At 43.9% G+C, this 27,561-nt stretch overlaps 1 protein-coding gene across 3 annotated transcripts in view; it reads right to left on the bottom strand.

Annotated features, from left to right (window-relative positions):
- Nucleotides 1-27,561, bottom strand: part of LOC115096694 (discoidin domain-containing receptor 2-like) — a 262,959-nt gene that overhangs the window by 15,107 nt on the left and 220,291 nt on the right. For all 3 annotated transcript variants that reach the window (XM_029611691.1, XM_029611692.1, XM_029611693.1), the window contains exons 14-15: nt 24,915-25,112; nt 5,836-6,070 (exon numbers count right to left, since the gene is read on the bottom strand). In XM_029611691.1, the coding sequence (XP_029467551.1) occupies nt 5,836-6,070; nt 24,915-25,112 (433 nt within the window). The remainder of the gene's footprint in view (nt 1-5,835; nt 6,071-24,914; nt 25,113-27,561) is intronic.

The following is a 27,561-nucleotide window of genomic DNA, read 5'->3' as shown; positions in this document are numbered from 1 at the left end:
GTCCTCCCTCTTTCCTCCTAATCTTTCACACACATCTTCACTCCTCCTTACCCCAACTCCCAATCCTCCCTATTCCACTCCTCTTCCCTTCCCTCATTCCCTTTCCGTATCTACCCTGAATCCCTCATCTTCTCCTCCTTCCCCTTATCTCTCTACTCCTCCTGCCCGATTAGTTCATTTCTGCTCCAGGCTGCATCTGCTGCAGCGCCAAAGACTCCACCTCCAGGCCACTCCAGCTTTAGCAAGTCTCGTGTCGGTTCTCCAGCTCAAGCCAATTCCAGCAAGTCCAGTGCTGGCGTCATAACAAGCCAAGTCAGCTCCTGCCACAGCTCCACTTTATGCTAAGACAGCTCCTGTGATGCTTTTGCTCCAAGTCACACCAACAAATTCAAGGATTCCATGTCAGGCTGTTCCATCAGCCCCTGTCATAAGAACATAAGAAATTGCCATGCTGGTTCAGACCAAGGGTCCATCAAGCCCAGCATCCTGTTTCCAACAGAGGCCAATCCAGGCCACAAGAACCTGGCAATTACCCAAACACTAAGAAGATCCCATGCTACTGATGCAATTAATAGCAGTGGCCATTCCCTAAGTAAATTTGATTAATAGCCATTAATGGACTTCTCCTCCAAGAACTTATCCAAACCTTTTTTGAACCCAGCTACACTAACTGCACTAACCACATCCTCTGGCAACAAATTCCAGAGCTTTATTGTGTGTTGAGTGAAAAAGAATTTTCTCCGATTAGTCTTAAATGTGCTACTTGCTATCTTCATGGAATGCCCCCTAGTCCTTCTATTATTTGAAAGTGTAAATAACCGATTTACATCTACCCGTTCAAGACCTCTCATGATCTTAAAGACCTCTATCATATCCCCCCTCAGCTGTCTCTTCTCCAAGCTTAACAGCCCTAACCTCTTCAACCTTTCCTCATAGGGGAGCTGTTCCATCCCCTTTATCATTTTGGTTGCCCTTCTCTGTACCTTCTTCATCGCAACTATATCTTTTTTGAGATGCGGAGTCGGTAAAGCCAGCACCAGCTTTCGCTACAGTTCCAGTTCCTGTCTCCATACTAGTAAACGCCATGTCAGCTGTTTTTTCAGTTCCAGTCATTGTTTGCACACTGGTGACGTCAGTGCTAGCTCTAGTGCCTGCTCGGGCATCAGTGAATTCTGCATCAGCTTCCTCATCAGCCCGAGTTCCTGAATCGTCAGACCCCAGGCCAGGCTCCTGTGCACTGGGCCTATAAAACTAAGGACAGGATTACATAATAAGACGCATTTGTGTTTTTCCTGAACTGTGATTTATAATATCTAGAACCCACTGGTCTGAGGTAATCTTGACCCATTCCTCGTGAAACCGGGAGAGCCGACCCCCGATCTCCGGGATTGAGGAATGGGTCAGTGCCCCTTCATTGGGGAGCTTTGTTGTTGGCGAAGGCATGAGAGGCTCCAGTGCGCTGAGGCCGCCTGCCACGAAAGGAATGCACCCATGCTTGAGACCTTGTTGACATCTGCCGGGGGACATAGGAAGAAGAACCCCTGCCGGAGCGGAAACAGCGCTGCCCTCAAAAACGGCCCCAAAAGGTGCTGGGTGAGCGAACTGTCTGGGCTTGTCTTCCAAGGCCCTAATAAGCTGCTTGAGCTTGTCTCCAAATAAAAGCTTGCCCCGGAAAGGAACCCAGCTGAGACTTAGGGCCTCATTTTCCAATATCACAGCAGTAATGCATGAGGGGGCGTGTCCTATGCAAATAAGGCATTTTCCGTGCAGTGGGGAAACATTGCCGCACGCGATGTTTTGAACTGGAGTCGCAAATTGCGAAAACATCGTGATGATTCATTGGTTGTTTTATCGTGGTGGAGAGAGAGAGAGAGAGAGAGAGAGAGAGAGAGAGAGAGAGAGAGAGAGAGAGAGAGAGAGAGAGAGAGAGAGAGAGAGACTTCCTATAATGCCTATGCCCTAGACAAGTATTTGTATCCCTATGGGAGGGCCACCTAGTAACTCGAGGTGGGGATTAGGTATGAGCGTCGGGGGTTGGGGGCCACTTTCGCATTCCACATGAGACGTACGGAAAGAACAGTGGTCTCTAGTGAAGATTTGCTGGCCGTCGGAGTGAGGAAACTCACTCCAAGAGGAGATTTAGGCTACATTCTCTCCACCTAGCTTGTTGTTGCCCAGGTAGAGTGTCCATCAAGCTAGGTGGAGAGAACGTTGCCCAAATCTCCTCTTGGAGTGAGTTTCCTCACTCCGACGGCCAGCAAATCTTCACTAGAGACCACTGTTCTTTCCGTACGTCTCATGTGGAATGCGAAAGTGGCCCCCAACCCTCGACGCTCATACCTAATACCCACCTCGAGTTACTAGGTGGCCCTCCCATAGGGATACAAATACTTGTCTAGGGCATAGGCATTATAGGAAGTCTCAGTCTCTCTCTCTCTCTCTCTCTCTCTCTCTCTCTCTCTCTCTCTCTCTCTCTCTCTCTCTCCACAACAGGCACACTCCATAACACAAATCAAAGGGTTGTAGATAGCAGCTGTTTTGCCACACACAATAAACTGGTTCCTGCTTTACATATGCTCTGCCCCAACTCCACCCCCTGAATACCAAATTACTAATTTGCATTCACAAATCGCGTTAATGGCTGTTAGTGCGAATTTATCACACGCGGTAAACTGCTTGGAAAATGAGGCCCTTAGAGGAGGCATCCGCTGACCAGTTACGGAGCCATAGCAGCTGCCTTGCGGGCATAGGTGCGGAGGAGATCATACAAAGCATCTGCCGTATAGGCCACCGCAGATTCCATGCAGTACGCTGCTCAGCTTCCCCGGGAGGAAGGTCCTGGGCCGTAAGCATCTGTTGAACCCAACGGAGAGTAGCCCTCTGCATAAGGCTGCTACAGATGACAGCCCGCACTCCCAAAGTGGACACTTCAAAAATCCGCTTAAGCAAAATTTCCAGCTTCCTATCCTGTAGGTCCTTGAGAGCTGTGCCTCCCGTTACAGGAATGGTAGTATGTTTGGCAATAGCCGTGACTGCCGAGTCCACCTTAGGAATTTTAAGAAGATCCAGAGACTCATTAGGGAACGGAGAAAGCTTTTCCATGGCTCTGCTAACCTGGTACGTACAGGGAAACTGGGTTTGATGGACAATTCTTATGTTCTCTTAATATGAGGTCTATTGGTGTTTTAGGGCCTTATGTAATATTTGCAGTGTTTCCTTTTCATAGGTAGGGTTGTTACTATTTGAGTGCTGGCAGTTAGTAATGTTTTGGTATGATACGTTTACTATATTGTAATTCATTTTACTCATGTCTTCCTGAGGGCAAAGCCCATATCCAATATGCATTACAATAGGATTATTATTATATGGTTTCCTAGGATCTTTATTGTTTTTGCGGGATTTTCTGGTTAGTAGCACAGCAGTGCATGTAAATATAATATACAGTATATGTTGTTTTAAGAGGTATTTTCATTCAGAAGGCTGTACTTTGCATGTCCTTTTCCATGTAAAATCTGTTATTATAAATGCATAATGTTTAATTGTGAGTGGGGCGGGAAGGGCTTGGGTTGTGTAAGGCTGTAAGTTTCACCTAGGGTACCTAATACCTTTACTCTAGCCTTGACTGTACGGATTCCATGTGGGAAAGCAGAATTCCACCTGAAGCTGTGCTGCTTTGGGTCAATGGTTCTCCCCAATCTCGACCAGGGCTTAATTTTCTCTTTTTTAAGCCTAAGGAGCAGCATGGATCACTTCTGGCCCCTCCTCTCCTGGTGTAGGTAGCAGAGCAGAGCCCGGGGAGCCATAAAAAAACAGCAGAGTGTGTAGCGCACAGTCAATGGGAATATGGTGGGGGCTGGTGGAGAAGTGGGCTGAGTTCTGAGAGGAGCCGATGGCTGTGACACCTCTGATTCTACTGGAGAGTGCGGGGGGGGGCTGAGAGAGGATGGGAATGGGAAAGGAAGGAAGGGGCAGCTGCAGGATGGGGAAGGGTTGGCAGCAAGCAAGATCTTGGCAGTGCTGGGGATGGGGGTACTCACTCTGTGAGCATTTGAGCAGAGATGTACTGGCGGGTCCGCTGAAAGACCTATTCAGTAGATCCCTGAAAACGGGAGTGGTGCTGTGTGACTGGAGGAATGCTTTGGTGGTCCCACTTCACAAGAGTGGTAGCAGAGAGGAAGCTGTAAACTAGCTTCACCTCGGTGATGGGAAAATTAATGGAGACTCTGCTGAAGGAGAGGATTTTATTTTTATTTATCTGTTTTCTATTCCACTTTTCGGCATTTCAAAGCGGATTACATTCAGGTACTGTAGGTGAACTATCTACAATCGGGTGCGTTGCTGGACCCGAGGCAGCATGGATTCGCTAGGGGAAGGTCCTGTCAGACAACTCTGATTGCTTATTTTTTTGATTGGTGAATAGAGAATTGGATCAAGGAAGAACGCTTGATGTGATTTACTTGGATTTCAGCAAAGCTTTGATATGGGTCCCACATGGGAGGCTCGTGAATAAAATTCAAAGTTAAGGTGTAGATGCCAAGGTAGTGGAGTGGCTTACAAACTGGTTGACTGACAGGAGGCAGCGTGTAATGGTAACTGGAACCTGCTCTGAAGAGAGAACAGTTTAAGTGGATGACACAAGGATCATTTGTGGGGCTGGTTCTGTTCACTATCTTTGTGAGCAACTTTGCGGAGGGGCTAGAAGGAAAACTTTGTCTTTTTGTGGATGATTCTAAGATCTACAACAGAGTGGGCATGCCATGTTTATAGATAGTTTTGCTTATGACATCACTGCACTGATTAGTTATCTTCGGACATGCCAGATCCTGTCAATTCTCATGGATACCTACAATTAGTATAATATTGGGTGGACATGAGAATTAGCTTAGCATCAGTCAGTGAGGCCTAGTGAGTTAGGTTAAGGATGGTCAACCTATCCCCTTGCTTTTTGCCAATATGCAGAAAAGACTTCTGGATGACATCATGAACATAGTTACACTTTCCCACAGAAGAGAAGAAAATATGCATTTGGCATGGAACATGGAGATTTAACCATCACGTACAAACAGATTCTTCCTTCAACATGCTAACAAGCTGCGAGACTAACTCAATGACTGTGTATTCTCAGGCAAGAAAGCTGGTCTCCCCCTTATGCTTGCAGAAGACATCGCTCCCTGGTTTGTTTGGGGTTTTTTTGCCAGAGGTAACTATCAACTAAAACAGCTCAGCCAAGCATGGATCAAATAATCTGTGCTCTTAATTGGAAAGATAAGAGAAAAACTATGGCTTGGCACACAGCGCACTCTGTGAAACAAAGGGCTACAATAATGTGTATGAAAACAACACAGTGCAAGAGCAGTGATAGCAACCAACTCTTGACTGGACATAGGCATTCCTGTTTCCTTCGCTTCTGGCCAAAGTGGAGAACAAACTGGCTTGGGTGAGAAATAACTCCTGATCATTTTGGAAGCTAGGTATGGAAAGACAGGTGTGGAGCTGGCTTCCTGTAAATTCAAATTGTGTGCTTTGTTTACATAGCAAAGTTATAACAAATATTATAGTACCACTAGTTGGTCTCTCTTTGTCTATATGCCACATGTCACACATCAGTGGCTGTAACACCAGCTGTCTGTTGGGCAGAAAAGGGGGTCAGGTGGAGAAGCATGTTCTGTTATTAAAACATAAACAAGTTGTTTGTGCACAATTGTTTCATATAAAGCTACTAGAAGGAAACAAATAACACTGAAAAGGGCTGCCTCTGACTCCTGAGGACAGGATTACATACCAAGATGCATTTGTGTTTTTCCTGAACTGTCCATTCGCCTGAGCAGCACTTACCAGCAGGATACTCTCCCAGGCCATCCAGCGAATAGGGAGCACAGCTCGGCCCTGGATCCGGTAGTAATCCCCACTATACAAATTCCGACTCATGCCAAAATCTGCTATCTTGATTGTGAAGTTATTCCCCACCAGGCAGTTGCGGGTGGCCAAGTCTCGATGCACAAAGTTCAGAGAGGCCAAGTACCTCATTCCTGAGGCGATCTGTGTGCCCATGTGCAACAGGTTTTCATAGCTGCAGCCCAAACAAGACAAAACCCACATTATAAATCAGAACCACCAATTTAATGGCTGTACAGAGCACAGTGCTACATCATGTGTGAATTCAGATAAGGAGAGCAGAAAAAAAATCATAAGAACCTTCCCTGACAGACTTATGATATATATCCATATTAATATGTACATTAATTACTGAACAACTCCCCATGCCTGAAAGTGCACCCTGCCTAAGACCTTTTGGCAAGACTTCTTGTTAACGTCATCTAAGTCTGCAGTTTATTCTAATCTAATTTTAAACAAACTAGAATAGCCACATATCAGATGGCAAATTTATTAATGAAACAGCATCTCCTTTAAGCTTCTCATTTACTGAAGAGAGAATCTCTCCTTAAGACATACTGAGAGTTATCTGGCTATGTAAGTTAGCCAAATAAGACTTATCTGACTAACTTACATGGGATATTCAGCAGCACAGCCATGCTACTGAATATCCCCGTATTCGACACTATTTAGCTGGATAAATCATATTTGGATAAGTTAGACCTGCTCTACGGTAGGTCTAATTTATCCGGTTAACTTATCCGATTAAACTTAACTTAGCCCCACTCCAATCCACCCATTACTCGCCCCCAAGATTAGCCAGATAAATACTTATCCCACCTTAAGCCACAGTTATCTAGCCTGGTCCTCCTTAAGGATCAGTCCTGTAAGGGAATCTGGGCCTAGGGAGGACCCTTCATAAGAAGCCTAGCATAAGCCTAGCATAAGAAGACAGGGCCCAGAAGGGTTAGATAGGCCCTGGAGAGCAGGCAGGAAGACAGAGTACGCCTAGACCAGTTACGTTTTACTTTGTTTATTATTAACTTTGCAAAGTTAGCACAGACAGAAGCCTATAAAGCTGCAGCCTCACTCTTCCACTTACCCAGCCCAAGTTACAATAGGGAAAGGGGGCTAGCCTCGCCTGTGAAGTCAGGGTTCAAGAACTAAGCAAGGGCCAGACAAGCCAGCAGGTGTTTTTGCTTTTCACCCTTTCCTAGCCCTGGAGAGATATACAGTATGGAAGAAGGGAAGATGGAGCATGTAATCCATATTCTTGCTTCAGGGCAGCAGCAGTTGCAGAATGCCCTACTAACTCAAATTGTCTAGCAGCAAATGCTGCAAGAAGATGCATCAAAACATAGTGCTAACTTAGGTGGCACAGGCCATACAGTCCGCTGTGACCATGCCTCTTTCCTTGTCACTGGTCCTACATAAGGTGACCCCATGAAAAGACCCTGTTTCCTGAAAAACTTTGAATGTACAGCTCAACTGACCGGCTGGCCAGAAGATAGATGGACTACCTCTCTATGCAATCTACTCACCTGGTGTAGTGAAGAGGCCTTCCAAACAGTGAATCTGGAAGGGAAGGCCACATACCAAGAAGTCAAGGCCTACAGACAACAATTTCAGGGGGGAGTTTTGCAAGCTGGGGAAAACCCAAGGAGCCTATTCCACAGGCCTCAAAGATGTTATTTGGAAGGGGCTGTGCCTGGAAGGAAAGACTGGGGTGAAGGTAGCCGAAGCGGTTCTGCTGGAACAGTTCCTAGAAAGCCTAGAACGGCCTATGCGGCAGTGGGTCTGCTGGCACCCAAACCTTATGCTTGACAAGGTGCTGGAAGTAGTGGAGGCCTATTACCAGGCCCAGATCATGCTAGAGTCGCCACGGTCTCCAGAGAAGCCACTTGACTAGGGTAGAGGATGGCAGAGTCCTAAGAGCCAGAAACCACGACAATCAGTAGCACAGCTTTGGCAGGACTTTTCCCCAGAACCTCAAACCTCAGCCAGATCGCCATGTTTCAGCTGTGGAGGAATGGGGAATTTTGCCAGAGACTGTCCCCCTAAGGAAGATTTTTTATTTATTTAGAGGTCTTGTATACCGTCGTTCCAAGTGAAAATCATTAGTTTACCATGGTTCATGACATTAACATTCATAAATATTTGAGAACACTGAGTACACCAACATACACCATTATTAGTTACCGGGCAATGGGTAGAATATTCGGGTGGTAGCTTGGGAGGGTATTGGGGGAGAGAAGGAAGTATAAGGGTGAAAATGAGAAAAGAGTTAGGGTGAGAAAGTAATCATTCAATCAGTTTGTGTTGAGTTGTATGCATTTTGGAACAGCCATGTTTTCAGGTCTGGTTTGAATTTCTTCTTGTCAGTCATGGTTCTTAATTCTTCCAGTATGGTGTTCCAGAGTTCAGGACCTGCTATAGATATTGCCCTTTCTCTTGTTTGAGACAGGTGGGAGGTTTGTAATTGTTATGACTGCCAGCTGCGGCCGGCTGCAGCCGGCTCAATTCACTTCATGTCATGCTTGGCTGTCCACTCCTGGTACACTCGCGGCGGTGGCCAACCGCTGCCACCGCGTTACTCCTGGCTCCTTGTGCTCCACATGGCGGCTGGGATGCCGCTGACCAGCATTCCGACCCTGGGCCTCCTTAGGTGCACACGTGCACCATCTGTCCTCCCTTTAAAGGACCAATGGCGGGAACTGCAGGCTCATCCTTGGCTGATGACATCACGGGCCTGGGATATTTAAGGACCGCCTCCAGCCACCACTAACCGACTTGTTCCTTGGTTCCTTCCTGGTGCATGCTCCAGTACTTCGGACCTGCTGTTCCTGCTCTATGGATTCCCGTGCCTCACGTCAGTATCCTGTCTCTGTGCTTCCCGCTCCTCGGGGCCCGGCTCAGCACTACCACACCTGGGACTCTGTCTCCGCACTTCCCGCTCCTCGGGGCCTGGCACAGCACTTCTACATCAGAGATCCAGTTTCAGTGCTTTCACTCATCAAGACCTAGCTCAGCGCTGCAACATTACTGGACTGTGTCTCTGTGTCCCCACTCCTTGGGGCACCTCTTAGCGTTCTACATTGCAAGGCCCTGCTATTGCGCTGCCGTGTCTCAGGCAGTTCCTCTGCATTACTTCTCTACTCATACCTACTACAGCGGATCCTCCGCTCTAGCCCTGCTTCAGCCTATCAGAGCACAAGCCTCTACTCCTGCACCTCCTCTCTTCAGGGTCACTCCCATATGGTCCTGCTCCATTATCCTTGGAACTGCAGTGGCCTGTCACTCCTTGAGGCCTTCTCTCCCTCCGAGAGTATCTCGGTCTTGAACTATACCTAACCTTACTGACACTCTCTGCCTCCAGCCGCCTACTCTCTCCGGGACCAGCCACACAAAAGTGTGCCTAAGACCAGCTGGCTCCGGCACCCAAGGGCTCAACCTGCGGGGAACGAGAGCCAATACTGGCGAAACTCCTGTTTGCCTCTGTTCCCGATCAGCCTTGCCTCCCAACAGTGGGGACCAACCCCTCAAGTTAGTGTTAACCCCACCTCGGGCCAAGGGTCCATCCATCCTAACAGTACCCTAGGGATCGAGAGAGGACCTTTATTTTGTGAACTCAATGTTCGTTGGGGTTTGTTTTGTTTAAATGGTATTCCAAGCAGATCATTATTATTTAGGTTAATGATATTGAATATGATTGTTAATGTTTTATATTGGATTCTAGATTGAATTGGTAGTCAGTGTGGTGCTTTCAATGTAGGAGTAATGTGATTGTATTTCCTGGATAACAGTCTTGCGACTGCATTTTGCTGAAGTTTTAGTGGTTTTATGTAATAAGCAGGAAGAACAAGGAGTAAAGAGTTGCAATAATCAAAGTTTGAAAATATTAGTGTTTGTAGAACAGTTCTGAAGTCTGTAGTAGTTAGTAAAGGTTTTAGGCGGCTTTGTATCCGCAGCTTGCTAGAGCCGGATTTGATCAATTTACTGATATATCCTTTCATTGATATACTTTCATCTAGTTGTACTCCTAGGTCTCTCACTTGCGTGAATGGATTAATTTGGCAATGTCCTAGGTCTATAGTGGGTGGAAGCGTTTTTGGGGGGGTTTCGGTTTAGCCATTTGATTTCTGTTTTTTTGGTATTTAGTGTTAGTTTAAGTTGGAATAGTTTTTCATTTATCATTGTCATATATTTTGCGATTAATGATGCTGTGTTTTCTGTTGAGTTTGTTAGTGGAAAATAAAATTGTAAACCATCTGTGTAGATCAAGAAGTTTAGACCAAGGTCTATGAGTACTTTACATAATGGTAGTATGTAGATGTTGAATAGCGTAGCAGATAGAGCTGATCCTTGAGGGACTCCAGTGTTATATTGAAAGATGTCATATATCTGATCATTGAATTTTACTTGGTATGTTCTCTCATCTAGAATGGATCTGAACCATTTTAATACTGTTCCATCAATTTTGATTTTTTTTTAAACTGTCAGCATAGTAGTTTATGATCTGTGTGTCAAATGCTGCTGTGAGATCTATGAGGACAAGGCAGTATGATTTTCCAGAGTCAAATCCTCGCAGCATTGGATCCATTAGTGATAATAGCAGGGTCTCTGTTGAATGTTTTTTTCTGAAACCAAATTGATTTAGGTAAAGGATTTCATGATCTCCTAAATGGTTCTCTAGTTGGTTGAGAACTGTATTTTTGAGTATTTTTGCCAGGAACAATAGATTTGATATCGGTTTATAATTATCCCAGGCATCAACTATCCCGTCTTTATTTTTTAATGTTGGTTTTATGATTGCTTGTTTTAGTCCTTTTGGTACCTGGCCTTCTGTTAGAGACTGGTTGATTAGGTTTGTGATTGGTGGTGTAATTATTTGGTTATTTTGTTTTAGGGAACTGGCAGGTATCAGGTCATTTGGATGCATGGAGGGTTTTAATTTATTGATTATTCTATTTATCTCCAATTTGGATATTATTTCCAAAGAAGTCCACATTTTTTTGTTTGTTTCTTCTGTAGAATTTATTGTATCAACAGTTGGTTTATGTTTGTAATTTAAAGTCGAGTTGTTTTTTCAGTTTATTTGTTTTCTTTTGTAAGGCAGCTGCGTATTCATTGCAATTTTTTTTTTTTTTTTTTTAGAGAGATTAGTTTTCTTTGGTTTATTTGATGATGGATCATTTATTAGATTTTTCACTGTTTCAAATAGATTAAAACCCCATGGATTTGTTTTGCATAGTATTCTTTTTTTGCATTGGTAAGGGTACGATATTGGGATAGGTAGGCTTTGTATGTTTTTTTTTTTTATAAGATTCATCAGTTGGGTGCTTTCTCCAATATTTTTCTTGTTTTCTTAGATTTTGCTTTGCTTTTCATAGCTTTTTGTTATACCAGGGGTTATTCTTCTTATTTGTATCTTGTTCCTTGTTGATTGTTTTTATCTGTATTGGGCTGTGCTCTTCTGCAATTTTGTTTATTGTTCTATCCCATGAGTCGAAGCCTTTGTTGCAGTTGGTTATATCAAGGTCTCTCATCTTGTTTTCTAGGGCGCTTAATAGTATCTAATTTTTTAATTCTCTTTCTATATGTGAAGGTGTTTTTATTCCTAGTTGTTTAGTTTGATTCTTGAAGGATAAGTCTGCTTTTATTAATTGGTGATCTGACCAAGGTATTATCATATGTTTAGTATTAATTTGGCAGTTATTTGCATTTACGAATATTAGATCTAGGGTATGACCAGCTTTATGGGTTGCTTCGGTGATGTGCTGTGCCCATCCTACGGCTTCCATTGCTTTAAGGAACATATTGCAGGCAGTGGACCTAGGTGTTTTGTAGATTGAAGTCACCTAGGACTATTGTAGATTCTGAAGTTGGGAATATTTTGGCAAACAGTCTTTATGGAGCAAGCCCGGTGGGCCCTGTGTTGATTTGTTTTGATTTTAGGATGGCGACTTCGTAGGGAGGTTGAATTTCAATTTTTTTTAGTGCTAATTTAAGTTCTTTATTACAAATGATTGAGGCCTCCATCTTTTCTTTTTTGTCTTGGTATGTGGAAAAGATTGTATTTAGGGTTAGAGATTTGGTTTATAAGCACATTTTCATTTTGCCAAGTTTAAGTAATGCTGAAGATCGTTGGTAGACTGTCTTCAATTAGGTCACTGATGAAAGGGATTTTTTTTTTTTTATATTGATCGCGCATTAAGTAGCATTATAGAGAACATTAAAAACGTTTTGATGTTCTTTTCTTTTGATCCAGTGTGTAACATTTTATTTTCATTGTTTTGTTTATTATGATTTTTTGTGTCATTTTTCGTTCGATCCTCATTATTTCTTTGTCTTAGGGTAGGCTTGGTTTTATTGTTTAATCCATTTTCTTTGACAGGATTACAGCATATATCGTGTAAATTAGAGTTTGTGGAAGGTCTTGGAAGACATATTTCCTGTTGAATTGTTTCTTCTATGAAATGAGGTATCCTGTGGTTTGTTTAGGGGGTTCTTCTCTTATTGGTCTTTCTTCTCGGATATTCAGCTATCGTTTTAATCCCTCGGAGCTCCGACGCCGCTCAATTTCATGCCTCTACACTATTGTGATTTCGTGGATGTACCCAGCCAGGAAGTTTCTGTGTTTGTGATTCCTGTTGAGTTCGAGGGCTCTGCAACTCAGGCATTAGTGGACTCTGGGAGTGTGAAAACGCTCATTCAAAAAGAATTAGTGAATCAGGGCCAGATCAACTATGGGAAACTGTGACCCTGGCATATATCCATGGGGACCAACGCGAGTATCCCACAAGTCAAGTACAGCTGAAGACCCTGGTCAGCCTGGAGCAAATAGAAGTGGGGGTTCTTCTTTGGTTTCCTTTTCCTGTAGTGATTAGATGGGACTGTCTGAATTTCAAAGTCCTGTGGACAGGTTCACACCATTTCCAGAGCTCTTCCCCTTAGTAAATCCAGACCTGTATCCTAAATCCTGGAGACAATGCAGACAGGACAAATACAGTCATGCTGCTGATTTTGGGGCAACCGAGGCCGAAGGGTCAGAATCAAGGGAGGAACAGAAACTCACCCAGAATATCATACCTTGTCCCTTTGAGTGGGAAAATGTGGGTGACCTGGGAAGCTTCAGATGGGCCCAGAGGGAGGATGACTCCTTTAAGTGGGCCTGGGAGCATATACAGAGGGTGAACATAGAAACATAGAAATAACGGCAGAAAAGGACTAAATGGTGCATCCAGTTTGCCCAACAAGCTTATGGTAGTATCTGCCATGCCATGCAGATTACCCCCATGCTTATCAGTTATCCAAAATGTAAAGGTCAAGGCCCTCATTGATTACTGTCTGAATCCAATTCTCTGTTACCCCCTGCTGTTGAAGCAGAGAGCAAATGTTGAAGTTGCATCAAAAGTATCAGGCTTATGGTTAAGGGTAGAAACCACCGCACTAGCAAATTACTCCTTGCTTGTTTCCGTAGACCATAAACGTCGGGGCCCTTGTTTATTGCTGTCTGAATCCCATTCCCCTTTTCCCCTGCCACTGAAGTAGAGAGCAAAGATGGAGTTGTATTAACAGTATGTAGGCTTATTGGTTAAGGTTAGTAAACGCTGCACCAGCAAGTTACCCTCATGCACTCTTTTCTTCATTTCCATCCTCTAGTTTTTAGGGATCCACCGTGTTTATCCCATGCCCCTTTGAATTCTCTCACTGTTTTCCTCTTCATCACCTCTTCCAGAAGGGCATTCCAGGCATCTACCACTCTCTCCATGAAGAAATACTTTCTGACATTGGTTCTGAGTCGTCCTCCCTGAGGTTTCATTTCGTGACCCCCTAGTTCTACTGATTTCTTTCCAAAGGAAAAGATTTGACGATTGTGCATCATTAAAATCTATCAGGTATCTGAAGGTCCGTATTATATCTACCCTGCACCTGCTCTTTTCCAAGGTATAGTTATTCAGTTCCTTCAGCCTCTCCTCATAGGTCTTCTGATACAGACCCCACACCATTTTGGTTACTCTTCTCTGGACCACCTTCATCCTGTCTTTATCCTCACAGCTCCCCTATGAGGAAAGACTAAAGAGGTTAAGACTTTTCAGCTTGAAGAAGAGATGGCTGAGGGGGGATATGATAGAGATGTTTAAAATCATGAAAGGTCTAGAACGGGTAGATGTGAATCGGTTATTTACTCTTTTGGATAGTAGAAAGACTAGGGGGCACTCCATGAAGTTAGCATGGAGCACATTTAAAACTAATCGGAGAAAGTTCTTTTTTTACTCAACGCACAATTAAACACTGGAATTTATTGCCAGAGGATGTGGTTAGTGCAGTTAGTATAGCTGTGTTTAAAAAAGGATTGGATAAGTTCTTGGAGGAGAAGTCCATTACCTGCTATTAAGTTCACTTAGAGAATAGCCACTAGCAATGGTAACATGGAATAGACTTAGTTTTTGGGTACTTGCCAGGTTTTTATGGCCTGGATTGGCCACTGTTGGAAACAGGATGCTGGGCTTGATGGACCCGTGGTCTGACCCAGTATGGCATTTTCTTATGTTCTTATCCCCATTCAGATATGGACTCCAGAACTGAACATAGTACTCCAAATGAGGCTTCATCAAGGACCTATACAACAAGCGCATTATCATCTCCTTTTTCTTACTAGTTATTCCTCTCCTATGCAGCACAGCATTCTTATGGATTTAGCTATCACCTTGTCACATTGTTTTGCCATCTTCAGATCTCCAGACACTATTGCCCCAAGGTCTCTCTCATGGTCAGTACACATCAGTCTTACAACCCCATCACATACAGCTGTTTTGGATTACAGCACTCCAGATGCATGACTCTGCACTTCTTGGCATTGAATCCAAGCTGCCAAATCTTTGACCACTCTGCTAGCTTTCTTAAAACTCTCTACTCCTTCAGCCATGTCCACTATATTGCAGATCTTAGTATCATCTACAAATAGGAACATTTTACCTTCTATCCCTTCCGTAATGTCACTCACAAAGATACTGAACAGAACTGGTCTCAACACCGATCCCTGTGGCACTCTACTTAACAAGGTTCTTTCTACAGAGTAGATTCCATTTACCATTATACTCTTCCTCCTATCAGTCAACTAGTTTGTAATCCATGCCACCACCTTGGCACTCACTCCCAAGCTTCTTGTTTTATTCACAAGCCTCTTATGTGGGACCGTATCAAAAGCTTTGTTGAAATCCAAGCAGATCACATCTAGTATTCTTCCTTGATCCAATTCTATAGTCACCCAATCAAAAATATCAATCAAATTTGTATGACAGGAACTTCCTCTGGTGAATATGTGCTGCTTCGGGTCCAGCAACCCACTGAATTGTAGGTAATTCACTATCTTTTCCTTCAGCAGAGTCTCCATCAATTTTCCCACCACTGAGCTGAGGCTAACTGGCCTATAGTTTACGGCCTCCTCTTTGCTACCGCTCTTATAAAGAGGGATAACCACCACTCTTCTCCAATCATGTTTCCAGGGATCTATTGAATAGATTCTTCAGTGGACCCACCAGCACATCTCTGAGCCCTTTCAGTATCATGGGGTACATCTCATCTGGCCCTATGGCCTTGTCCACTTTCAGTTTGCCTAGCTCCTCCCATATATTCTCTTCTTAAATGGAGTTTCATCTACTCCATCCCCATCTACGATCTTGTTAATTAGCAAATGGCCTTCTCCAGAATCTTCTTTGTGTTTAATATTTTTGCCATTTCTTCATTACTCTCCATACATTGCTCCTTGTCACCTTTCAATTTCATTATACCACTTCTGATCTTCCTTCTTTCAGTGATATATCTGAAAAATGGAACTGAAAGCTAATTCCTGAAGCACAGGTTACAAACCCTTTTCCTCCTTATTTTGTAATGAAAGGGGACCGATTTTACTAAGTCACTAAGTGAAGTGTGGAGGGGGAATTGATAGAACAACTCCTAGTTCCCAAAATCTATCGCCAAAGTTTATGCAACTAGCACACAGCCATCATCTATGAGGTCTCCTGGGAAGGAAAAGACCCAAGAGATAATACTGGCACAGTTTTATTGGCCTACATAACAGGTCCAGTTGTATTGTCGGACCTGCCCTATCTGCCAACTCACAAAGCCTGCCGGTGTATGAGTGACACCTCACATACATACCCAACATTAAAACCTCTTTTGAAAGGGTTGGCATGGACTAATGGGGCCATTAGAGGGATCTCCTCAAGGAAATAAGTACATCCTTGTCATTCTTGACTATTCCACAAGATATCCAGAGGCAGTACTGCTATGGAATATGAAGAACCTGACTCTGGTGACCACCTTGATGGAGGTTTTTTCATGACTTGGGCATCTCAAAGAGATCCAGATGGATCAGAGGACTCCGTTTGTATTCAAGGTAATGAAACAACTCTGCATATTGCTTAAGGTAAAAACTCTGCATACCTTGATGTATCACCTACAGACAGATGGCCTTGTTGAGTGTGTCAGACACTCAAGCAAATGTTGAGAAAATTTGTGGAAGACGGCAAGAATTGGGACTCACTGCTACCCTATATGTTGTTCACAATCCGCAATTACTGTATGGGAGTAGGCCAAGAGGAATCTTGGATATAGCTTGTGAAACTTTGGGAAGACAAAGGTAACACTGGGCAGAACCTCATTGACTATGTTCTCCAAGTTCAGAATTGCTTAAAAAAGACTGGGGAGGCAGTCTTCCTATACCTGGAGAAGGCTCAGGGCTACCGAAGCCCCAGGTTCCATTCGCCTCATGGTCCAAATAATATTCCAGCCGGGGGAAAGTGTATTTGTGCTCTTCCCATGTTTGGAAAGCAAGTTGTTAGCCTGGTGGCAAGGATCTTATAAAGGTTTGAGAAAAACAGGATCCATGGATTACAAAATAACCCAGCCAGTTAAACAAAAAAAGCCTCCCACAATTCTACCACATAAGCCTTCTGAAAAAGCGGGTTGGTCCAAGAAGAAGCATTTGGTCTAGATGTTGGACCTGAAGTGGACCGAACCCAGATTCCTTTTGAAGTGCAGCTGCCCACCACACAGACAGCTGATGTAAATTAGCTGGTGGAGCAAAATAAGGAGATCTTCTCAAAACTACCAGGTCGTACCCACCTGGTGCAGCATAACATCATTACACCTCCTGGAATTGTTGTGTGGCACTAACTCTATCAGATTTCCAAGGCCAGGCATAGCGTCATTTTGGCCAAAGTGAAGGAGATGCTCTGGCTTGGAGTTATATAGGAGCCCAACAGTGATTGGTCTTTACCCATAATGCTGGTGCCAAAGACAGATGGGAGCATAAAATTTTGTATTGACTTTGAAAAGGTCAACAAGGTCTCAAAACTAGACACGTACCCGATACCTCGAGTGGATGAACTTATTGACTGTCTAGGATCAGCCCATTTCATCTCTACCTTGAACCTTACAAAAGGGTATTGGCAGATGCCTCTCACAACAGGGGCGAAGGAAAAGATTGCATTTTCTACACAGGTGAATTGTTCTAGCACCACCAACATCAAGGGTACATGACTGCCTAAATGGGTGACATTGATTGTACAGCCCAGAATGGAAGACGCATCTAAGCCAACTCCAGGCCATGCTAACGAGTTTGAGGAAAGCGGGAAGGACACCAACCCTAAGAAGTGCTTGCTGGGAGTGCAAGAAATCCAGTATCTTGGCTACACCTAGGGGAAGGGCAAGGTTCATCTGGGGACCCAGAGAATTGAGGCGATCACCCAGGTGCCAGTCCCACAAACAAAAGCAAATGTGAGAGCAATCCTAGGCCTCAAAAGAGCAGCTTTCAAGCTAGAACAAGGGGGAAAGCAGACAGTCACTCAGCAGTGATTGGTTTGGAGGAATGTATCTTTGAAGGATACTAATGAAATAGGAGAATTAGGGCATCCCAACAGAGAGGTTCCAATAAAAGCGAAAGCAGTCCATGTGCCTATAAGAATCACCTGAGCTAATTAATTCCAAATTATCTCTATCAATTGAAAAGCAGGTTAATACAAACAAAAAACGCACTTTGAAATGTCTGTATGCCAATGCCAGAAGTCTAAGAAGTTAAATGGGAGAGTTAGAGTGTATAGCAGTGAATGATGAGATAGATATAATTGGCATCTCAGAGACCTGGTGAAAGGAGGATAACCAATGGGACAGTCCTATATCAGAGTACAAATTATATCGCAATGATAGGGAGGATCAATTTGGTGGGGGTGTGGCACTTTATATCCGGGAGGGTATAGAGTCCAACATGATAAAGAACATGCAAGAGACTAAATACTCAGTAGAATCTATATGATAGAAATCTCATGTGTGTTTGGTAAGAGTATAGTGATAGGAGTATACTACTGTCCACCTCACCAAAATTATCAGACAGATGAAATGCTAAGAGAAATCAGGGAAGCTAACCAATTTGGCAGTGCAATAATAATGAGAGATTTCAATTACCCCAATATTGACTGGGTAAATGTAACATCAGGACTTGCTAGAGACATAAAGTTCCTAGATGTAATAAATGACTGCTTCATGGAGCAATTGGTTCAGGAACCAACTAGAGAGGGAGCTATTTTAGATTTAAATCGTTCTGGACTGGTGCTGCAAAAGAAATCTTTTGATTTTTAATAATTTCAGTCATTATCTTTCATTTTTGCTCAAATAGTGTAACAATGGAAGAATTTATACCTACTTGATAATTTCCTTTCCTTTAGTCCTGCTTACACCAGTCCAGAACGACTGAGTTCCAGCAGATGGAGGCAGACCACATGATTTTTTCTGCGATATCATCAGTATTTGTGTGTGGTGCAGGACAGTTAAAAATCAGTATTCTCATAATAAAGCAGTTTATTAAATTAAAAAAAATAACTTTATATTAAAATTTATAATTAAACCTTTTTCAAAAGGAACTATAGTATGTTTAGAAGATCAACCTTTTTACAGTTTCTGCAATAAAAAAGGCCATATAATCTTTTTTTTTTTAATTTTTACTTTATGTGCTGCATAATTAACAAAAATCTTTAATCAATCAATTTTTATCTTCCTGGGCAGGTTTCTGGACTGGTGTAGTATGACTAAAAGGAAAGGAAATTATCAGGTAAGTATATATTTCTCCTTTCATTCTCATCCTGCTATACCAGTCCAAAATGATTAGCAACTACCAAAGTACAATTATTTTGGGTAGGATGATCTTAAACCCACCCACTTGCTCCAAAAGCAGCACAGTCTTCTGCAAGAAAATCCAATCTAAATTGTTTTGTGAAAGAATGTAAAGAAGACTACGTCATGGATTTACGGATGTACAGCCACTGCTTCTGCCCAAGAAGACTCAGCTCATGTGGAATGGGCTCTCTTAATTTTTGTAGCCTACCTTGCCTTTAATACGTATGCTGAAGATACCATTTCCTTAATCTAGTTTGCTAAGGTTGCATTTGATGCTGATTCTGCTTTACGTGGTCCTCCAAACAAAATGAATAATTTATGTTTTCTGAAATGAATTTGTAACTTCTAAATATTTGATAAGGATATGTCATACATCCAGATACCTCAAACATTATTTTCCTTTCACATTCCTCCTTTGAAAAAGCTGGTAGAGATATAGAGTGATGTACATGACAACTTGAAACCATTTTTAATAAATATGAAGGAATTGGACAAATTATTGCCGAATCGAGTAAAGTTTAAAAATGGATCCCTAAAGGATAGTACCTGAATCTCTGAAATATGTTTTGCTGACAAAACTGCAACCATGAAGACTGTAAGAACGTAAGAACATAAGAAACTGCCATATTGGGTCAGACCAAGGGTCCATCAAGCCCAGCATCCTCTTTCCAACAGTGGCCAATCCAGGCTACAAGTACCTACCTGGCAAGTACCCAAACACTAAGTAGGTCCAATGCTACTGAAGCCAGTAATAGCAGTGGCTATTCTCTAAGACAACTTGATTAATAGCAGTTAATGGATTTCTCCTCCAAGAACTTATCCAAACCTTTTTTAAACACAGCTATACTAAATGCACTAACCACATCCTCTGGCAACAAATTCCAGAGCTTAATTGTGTATTCAGTGAAAAATAATTTTCTCAGATTAGTTTTAAATGTGCTACCTGCTAACTTCATGGAGTGCCCCCTAGTCCCTCTATTATCCGAAAGAGTAAATAACATATTCACATTTACCCATTCTAGACCTCTCATGATTTTAAACACCTCTATCATATCCCCCCTCAGCCGTCTCTTCTCCAAGCTGAACAGTCCTAACCTCTTTAGTCTTTCCTCATAAGGAAGCAGTTCCATCCCCTTTATCATTTTGGTCACCCTTCTTTGTACCTTCTCCGTACCTTCTACATCGCAACTATATCTTTTTTGAGATGCGGTGACCAGAACTGGACATAGTACTTATGGTGCGGTCTCACCATGAAGCGATACAGAGGCATTATGACATTTCTTGTTTTATTTACCATTCCCTTCATAATAATTCCTAACATTCTGTTTGCTTTTTTGACAGCTGCAGCACACTGAGCTGACACTTTCAATGTATTATCCACTATGACACCTATATCTTTTTCCTGGGTGTTATCTCCTAATATGGAACCTAACATCGTGTAACTACAGCATGGATTATTTTTCCCTATACGCATCACTTTCCACTTGTCCACATTAAATTTTATCTGCCATTTGGATGCCCAATCTTCCAGTCTCGCAAGGTCCTCCTGAAATTTCTCACAATCCACTTGTGATTTAACTACACTGAATAATTTTGTATTATCTGCAAATTTGATAACCTCACTCTTCGTATTTCTTTCCAGATCATTTATAAATATATTGAAAAGCACCAGTTAAAGTACAGATGCCTGAGGCACTCCACTGTTTAGCCTTTTCCACTGAGAAAATTGACCATTTAATCCTTCTCTCAGTTTCCTGTCTTTCAACCAGTTTGTAATCCATGAAAGGACACCATCTTCTATTCCATGACTTTTTAGTTTCCTTAGAAGCCTCTCATGAGGGACTTTGTCAAACGTCTTCTGAAAATCCAAATACACTACATTTACCGGTTCACCTTTATCCACATGTTTATTAACCCCTTCAAAAAAATGAAGCAAATTTTTTAGGCAAGACTTCCCTTGAGTAAATCCATGTTGACTGTCTTCCATTAAACCATGTCTTTCTATATGCTCTACGATTTTGATCTTTAGAATAGTTTCCACTATTTTTCCTGGCACTGAAGTCAGACTCACTGGTCTATAGTTTCCCGGATCGTCCCTGGAGCCCTTTTTAAAAATTGGGCTTATATTGGTCACCCTCCAGTCTTCAGGTACAATGGATGATTTTAATAATAGGTTACAAATTTGAACTAATAGATCAGAAATTTCATTTTTTAGTTCCTTCATTACACTAGGATGCATACCATCTGTTCCAGGTGATTTGCTACTCTTTAGTTTGTCAATCTGGCCTACTACATCTTCCAGGTTCACAGTGATTTGGTTTAGTTCATCTGACTCATCACCCTTGAAAACCATCTCCGGAACTGGTATCTCCCCAACATCCTCATTAGTAAACATGGAAGCAAAGAATTAATTTAATCTTTCTGCAATGGCCTTAGCTTCCCTAAGAGCCCCTTTAATCCCTCAGTCAAATAACGGTCCAACCGACTTCTTCACATGTTTCTTGCTTCCAAGCTGAACCTATTACGCCTTTCCTCATAAGAGAGCTGTTCCATGCCCTTTTTCATTTTGGTCGCTCTTCTCTGTACTCTCTCCAGTGCAACTATATCTTTTCTGAGATATGGTGACCAACACTGTACACAGTATTCATGGTGCGATCTCATCATGGAGTGATACAGAGGCATTATGACATCCTCCGTTTTATTTGCCATTCCCTTCCTAACCCTGGTATGGAGGTCGAGCCCCCTATCTTGGAGGTTTGCTGCTGAGGTCCTCTATTTTCTGGGCACTAATATGGGTTGTCTCTCCAAGTCCCTTAAACCAGCAGGCATTGACTGTGCCTGGTGGAAGGCTTCCACCACTTCCAGGGCTCTCTCAAGGGTGAGCTTGGTGTGTCAGCAAACCTAATTCTGCATGGACCGGTCCAGACCATCTAGGAACTGTTCCAGGGGTATTTGATGAGCCACTTCCCATCTTGACCTTGCCTCCAGCTGGAATGAAAGAGGTTTCTGGGGCTCTCCCCAGGCTGTAGGGCCACCCATCGGAATTGTTCCTGATAGCAACAGTATTCTGGGGAGTACTCTGCTCACTGTAAAATAGGAGCCTTGAAGCCCTCATAGGAAACCCTCCTATCTGGATTAGCAGCCTGGAACACCGCTTCACTTTTGCTGGTGAACAAATTAGCCAAACAAGTCGTCCAGTTGATCTCCGGCCAGGCCAACAGGACAGCAGTCTGTTCAAATTTCTTTAGAAAAACCTCTGGGTCCTCTCCTCCCTTCATCTTAAAACAGGATGTGCGAAGGTGAAGGTGCCTGAAGTATTCTGGACATAGCCGATTGTAGGGCCTCTGGTAGCTGAGTTAAGACTGCATCTTGTGTTAATTGGTCTTGAAGCAGCTGTTGTTGTCCTGAAGTCAGGATCTGTATTTCCTGTCCCACTTTATCTCCCTTTGGGTCAGCTCCCAAATGGATAACTAACACAAGGCGGAGAAAACAAAAATTACCTGCTGGCCTGTCTAGCCCTAACTTACTACTTGACCCCTGACTGCTCAGGCAAAGACAGACCACTTGGCCTGCTGTAGTAGAAATTGAAGTCAGAAGGCCCCAGGAATAAAAAAACCCAAGGGAGTGGTACAGTATAGGGTGGAAAATTCTTCTATTCATGAATCAAGAGTGGCATCTGGGGATGATCCTTATTTGATGATCTCAAAGTAGCTGAACAGGTAGATAAGGTGACGGCAAAAGCCAGAAAGATGCATGGGTGTACAGGGAGAGGAATGATCAACAGAAAAAGGGAGATGATATTGCCTCTATATAAGTCCCTGGTGAGACCTCATTTGGAATATCTTGTGTACAATGTGTACATCGTTGAAGCACTAAGCGATGTACATGTTGACATACATTATTTAAAATAGTCCACTCAAAACAAAGTAATCAAATAACTAAACAAAATACACACAAAAGCATGGCAGTGGCATGTTGAAAACTCTCCCTATTATCTTCTGAACTGAAGGTGATTTCTACCAATTCCTGTAAAAATAAGGTATTATGTGGCAAGGAATAGAGCACATCACAGACAATCATGCATAAGCTTGCTTAAAAAGCAATGGGGTAGATTTTAAAAGAAGCGCGATCAGCCTACTTTTGCTTGCGCATCAGACTCAAGCAAAAGTACGCTGGATTTTAGTAGATACGCGCGGAGCCGCGCGTATCCACTAAAATCCTGGATCGGCGCGCGCAAGGCTATCGATTTTGTATAGCCTGCGCGCGCCGAGCCGCGCTGCCTCCCCCCGTTCCCTCCAAGGCCGCTCCGAAATCGGAGCGGCCTCGGAGGGAACTTTCCTTTGCCCTCCCCTCACCTTACCCTCCCTTCCCCTACCTAACCCACCCCCCCGGCCCTGTCTACACCCCCCCCTTACCTTTGTCGGGGGATTTACGCCTCCCGGAGGGAGACGTAAATCCCCGCGCGCCAGCGGGCCTGCTGCGCGCCGGGCCGCGACCTGGGGGCGGGTACGGAGGGCGCGGCCACGCCCCCGGGCCGTAGCCACGCCCCGTACCCGCCCCCGCAACGCTGCCGACACGCCCCCGCAACGCCGCGCGCTCCGGCCCCGCCCCCGACACGCCCCCCTCCGAGAACCCCGGGACGTACGCGAGTCCCGGGGCTCTGCGCGCGCCGGGAGGCCTATGTAAAATAGGCTTCCCGGCGCGCAGGGCCCTGCTCGCGTAAATCCGCCCGGTTTTGGGCGGATTTACGCGAGCAGGGCTCTGAAAATCCGCCCCAATGTCTTTAACATAACTTTAAATGCATGGGGCACAAAGCCTCTGGAAAATAATTCCACAAGGTGAGGTGAGTAGCAACTGAAGAGGCACACGTTCTTGTTTCAAAAAGATGGGCCTGCTTTGATGACGCTCTGAGAAGATCTAAGAGTCCGAATCAAATGGTACAACTGCAGTAAAGTATTTGCCCAAGGTTAAAACTAGAGTTTATCAACTTTGTATTGGTCTCAATAATGAAGGGTGAGCCAGTGGAGATCCATAGTATGTACAGTGCTGTAGATCACACCATCAAAAAGATATAAACAGGTAAGAGTCTGTCCAGAGGGTGGCTACCAAAATGGTCATTGATCTTCGTTGTAAAACATATGAGGACAGATTTAAAGATCTAAACATGTATACTTTAGAGGAAAGATGAGATAGAGGAGATACAATAAAGACATTTAAATACCTCAGAGGTGGGCCTTTTTCAACAGAAAGAAGACTGGAATGAGAAATCATGGGATAAGGGTGAAAGGGGTTAGACTAAGGTATAATATAAGGAAGTATTTCTTTACAGAAAGGATGGTTAATGCATGAAAGTCCCTCAGTGGAGGTGGTAGAGACAAGGACTGTTTAAGAAAACATAGGACAAGCACAGGAGATCTCTGAGGGGGTGGTAGGGATTGTAGAGAAGAGCAGTTGAGTTGTGTGAATGGGCAGATTAGATAAGCTGTATGATCTTTTACTGCCATCATATTTCCATGAAAGGCAAAGCTTTCAAAATACTAATTTCTTTAATCACAAATTAGAAACCTTTCTTTCAATGAGGAACAGCCCTGATTCACTCCAACTCTATCCACCCCTACCTCTCCTGGCACTACTAGGTTTAACAACTGGTTGCATTATTTGGGACAAGCCAATCCAGACCTGGTTTTGCACCATGGAAAATTGTGACTTATAATCTTTCTTTCCATAGGGAAATCAGATCTATATCTTCATGCATGCAATGAGTTAAACCAGAACTGGATCTGTTTTAACAAAATAGAGGCAATAAATCCCATGTCTAGATGTCTGAGCAGTTCAGAAAATGTGGGTAGGATGCCTGCACTGACCTGACGGAAGGGCTGTTGTTAGCAAGTGTAAACTGGCTCCGCATCTCGCGTTGTGACAGGAACTGATTGAGATCCCCATTCTCCATGTATTCGGTGATCATACAAAGGGGATCTTCCCAGATGCACACCCCCAAGAGCCGGATAATGTTTGGGTCAGTCAGGCGCGACATAATCTTTATCTCCTTCAGGAAGTCATTTCTGAAAGACAGAAACACAAATTGGGGGGTGGGTGGGGGTGAAAATGGGACTCCAATATTTAGTCTCTCATACTATTTTTCTTCAGCCTCTCTCATCCCAAAGCACAAGCTTCATTGAATACTGAATATTTGAAAAAGCCTAAAGGAGAAGAGAGCAAGGAGGGATACTTTAGAGACATTCAAATAGCTCAAAGGTATAAATAATACACAACATACATTTTTTTTTAGTGGGAAGAATGTTTTAAAACAAGAGGTGATAATATGATGCTCCAAGAGGGAGATGAGTCTGAAATAACAGCAGAAAGTATTTCTTCACAGAAAAAGTGATGGATGTATGGCACAGCCTTCCAGGTAAAGGGGTCAAGGGATTGAGAAGAGCACCATGACTTAAACCTGTTCCATTTGTAAAGGTAGGATTTTCTCGTGGAAGGCTTCCATGAAGCAATCAGGACACGGGAAACCGGTTCCGAAAGGTTAAGTAGCTGAAGAATTAACCTTTCAACATCCAGGCTGTCAAGGACAAGGCTTGAAGATTGGGGTGGCATAGGCACCCGCTGTTTTGAGTGATCAGAAGCGGGTCCTTTCCCAAGAGAATGTGCCTGCGAATGGAGAGATCCTGAAGTATTGGGAACCACATTTGGCGTGGCCAATGATGTGCTATCAGAATCATGGTTCCCTTGTCCTGACGTAACTTCACGAGAGTCTTTGAGAGAAGTGGAAGTGGAGGGAATGCATATAGGAGACCGGTCGCCCATGAGAGGGAGAACGCATCTTGTGGCTGATAGCGTTGGCTGCGAGTGAAAGAGCAAAAGTTCTCTACTTTGCGGTTTTGAAGTGACGCAAAGAGATCTATATGAGGGTAACCCCATTGTTGGAAGATCGTGTCCGCCGCTGCGGGGGTTGAGAGACCACTCGTGCGGCTGAAAGGTGCGACTTAATTTGTCTGCCAACACATTGTCCACTTCCGGCAAGTAGGTGGCCCTGAGGTACATCGAGTGGGAGAGGGCCTCCGCCCATATCTGCGCAGCTTCCTGACACAGAAAGTAGGAGCCCATCCCTCCCTGTTTGTTGATGTACCACATGGCCACCTGGTTGTCCATCTGAATCAGGATGACTTGATTGGACAGGCGATCCTGAAATACCCTGAGAGCATATCTGATTGCTCGAAGCTCCAGGAAATTGATTTGGTGTTTGGCTTCCTCTGGAGACCAAGATTCTCCAGAGGAAGAGGTCTGCAGTTCGGCCACATGGGCTACCCAGCTGAGGTTGGAAGCATCGGTGGTGAGAATTAGAGGATCTGGAGCCTGGAAGGGCAAGCCTTGGAGGAGATTGATCTGATTTTTCCACCAGGCTAGAGACTGATGGAGTGAGTCGGTGACATGGACAATGGTCGACAGGGGCTGAATGGATTGAGTCCATTGTGACCTTAGAGTCCACTGCATGACTCTCATGGCCAAGCGGACCATTGGGGTAACCTGAACTGAGGACGCCATGTGTCCCAGCAGGATGAGAAAGTGGTGTGCAGTCGTGCGGTGTTGAGACTGCAGCTGATGTGCGAGAGAGACAAGAGTGAGAGCTCGCTGATGAGGCAGAAAAGCTTTTGCCTGCAAGGTGTCTAACTCTGCCCCTATGAATGATAAAGTTTGAGATGGGACTAAGAAGGATTTGTCGTAGTTGATGAGAAATCCTAGCGAAATCAGAGTGTGTAAGGTAAGATGTAGGGACGACAGAGAGGTTTGCTGAGTGGGAAGCCCTAATCAACCAATCGTCTAGATAGGGGTAGACGTGAACACCTTGAGTCCTGAGGAAGGCTGCAACTACTAAGAGGCATTTTGTGAAGACTCGTGGTGCAGATGCCAGGCCGAATGGAAGCACTCGGTACTGATAATGCTTGGGGCCTACCAGAAATCTCAGGAATCTGCAATGAGATGGAGTTATCGCAATATGTGTGTATGCATCCTGGAGGTCTAGAGAGCAGAGCCAGTCTCCTCTTTGCAAAAGAGGAAGAAGAGAACCTAAGGTTACCATTTCTAACTTTTCTGGATGGAGGTACTTGTTGAGGGCACAGAGGTCCAGAATTGGACGAACGCCTCCCGATTTTTTGGGGATTAGAAAGTAGAGGGAATAGAACCCTAGGCCGTGCTGAGAGTAGGGTACTGTTTCTATTGCTTTGGCCTGGAGGAGGAGGGAGACCTCCTGTTCCAGGAGGATAGAGTGGTCGGATGTTCTCCACGTTGGTAGAGGTGGGGAGTCTGGTGGGATGGAGAGAAAGTTCAGATGATAACCTTGAGCGATTATCGCTAGGACCCACTGGTCTGAGGTGATTGGGTGCCACCTTTGTTGAAATGGCATAATCGATCTCCCACTGGTATGTGAGGCAGTGGAAGCTGGCTGCTGCTCTCTATGCAGGAGTCAAAAACCGGAAGCAGGGCCCGGCTGAGGAGCTGCTT

Source organism: Rhinatrema bivittatum, chromosome 8, assembly GCF_901001135.1.
Source record: "Rhinatrema bivittatum chromosome 8, aRhiBiv1.1, whole genome shotgun sequence".
In the NCBI taxonomy this organism is placed as follows: domain Eukaryota; kingdom Metazoa; phylum Chordata; class Amphibia; order Gymnophiona; family Rhinatrematidae; genus Rhinatrema; species Rhinatrema bivittatum.
The sequence above is the reverse complement of the archived record's forward strand: the minus strand, read 5'-3'. Positions and strand labels throughout refer to the sequence as shown.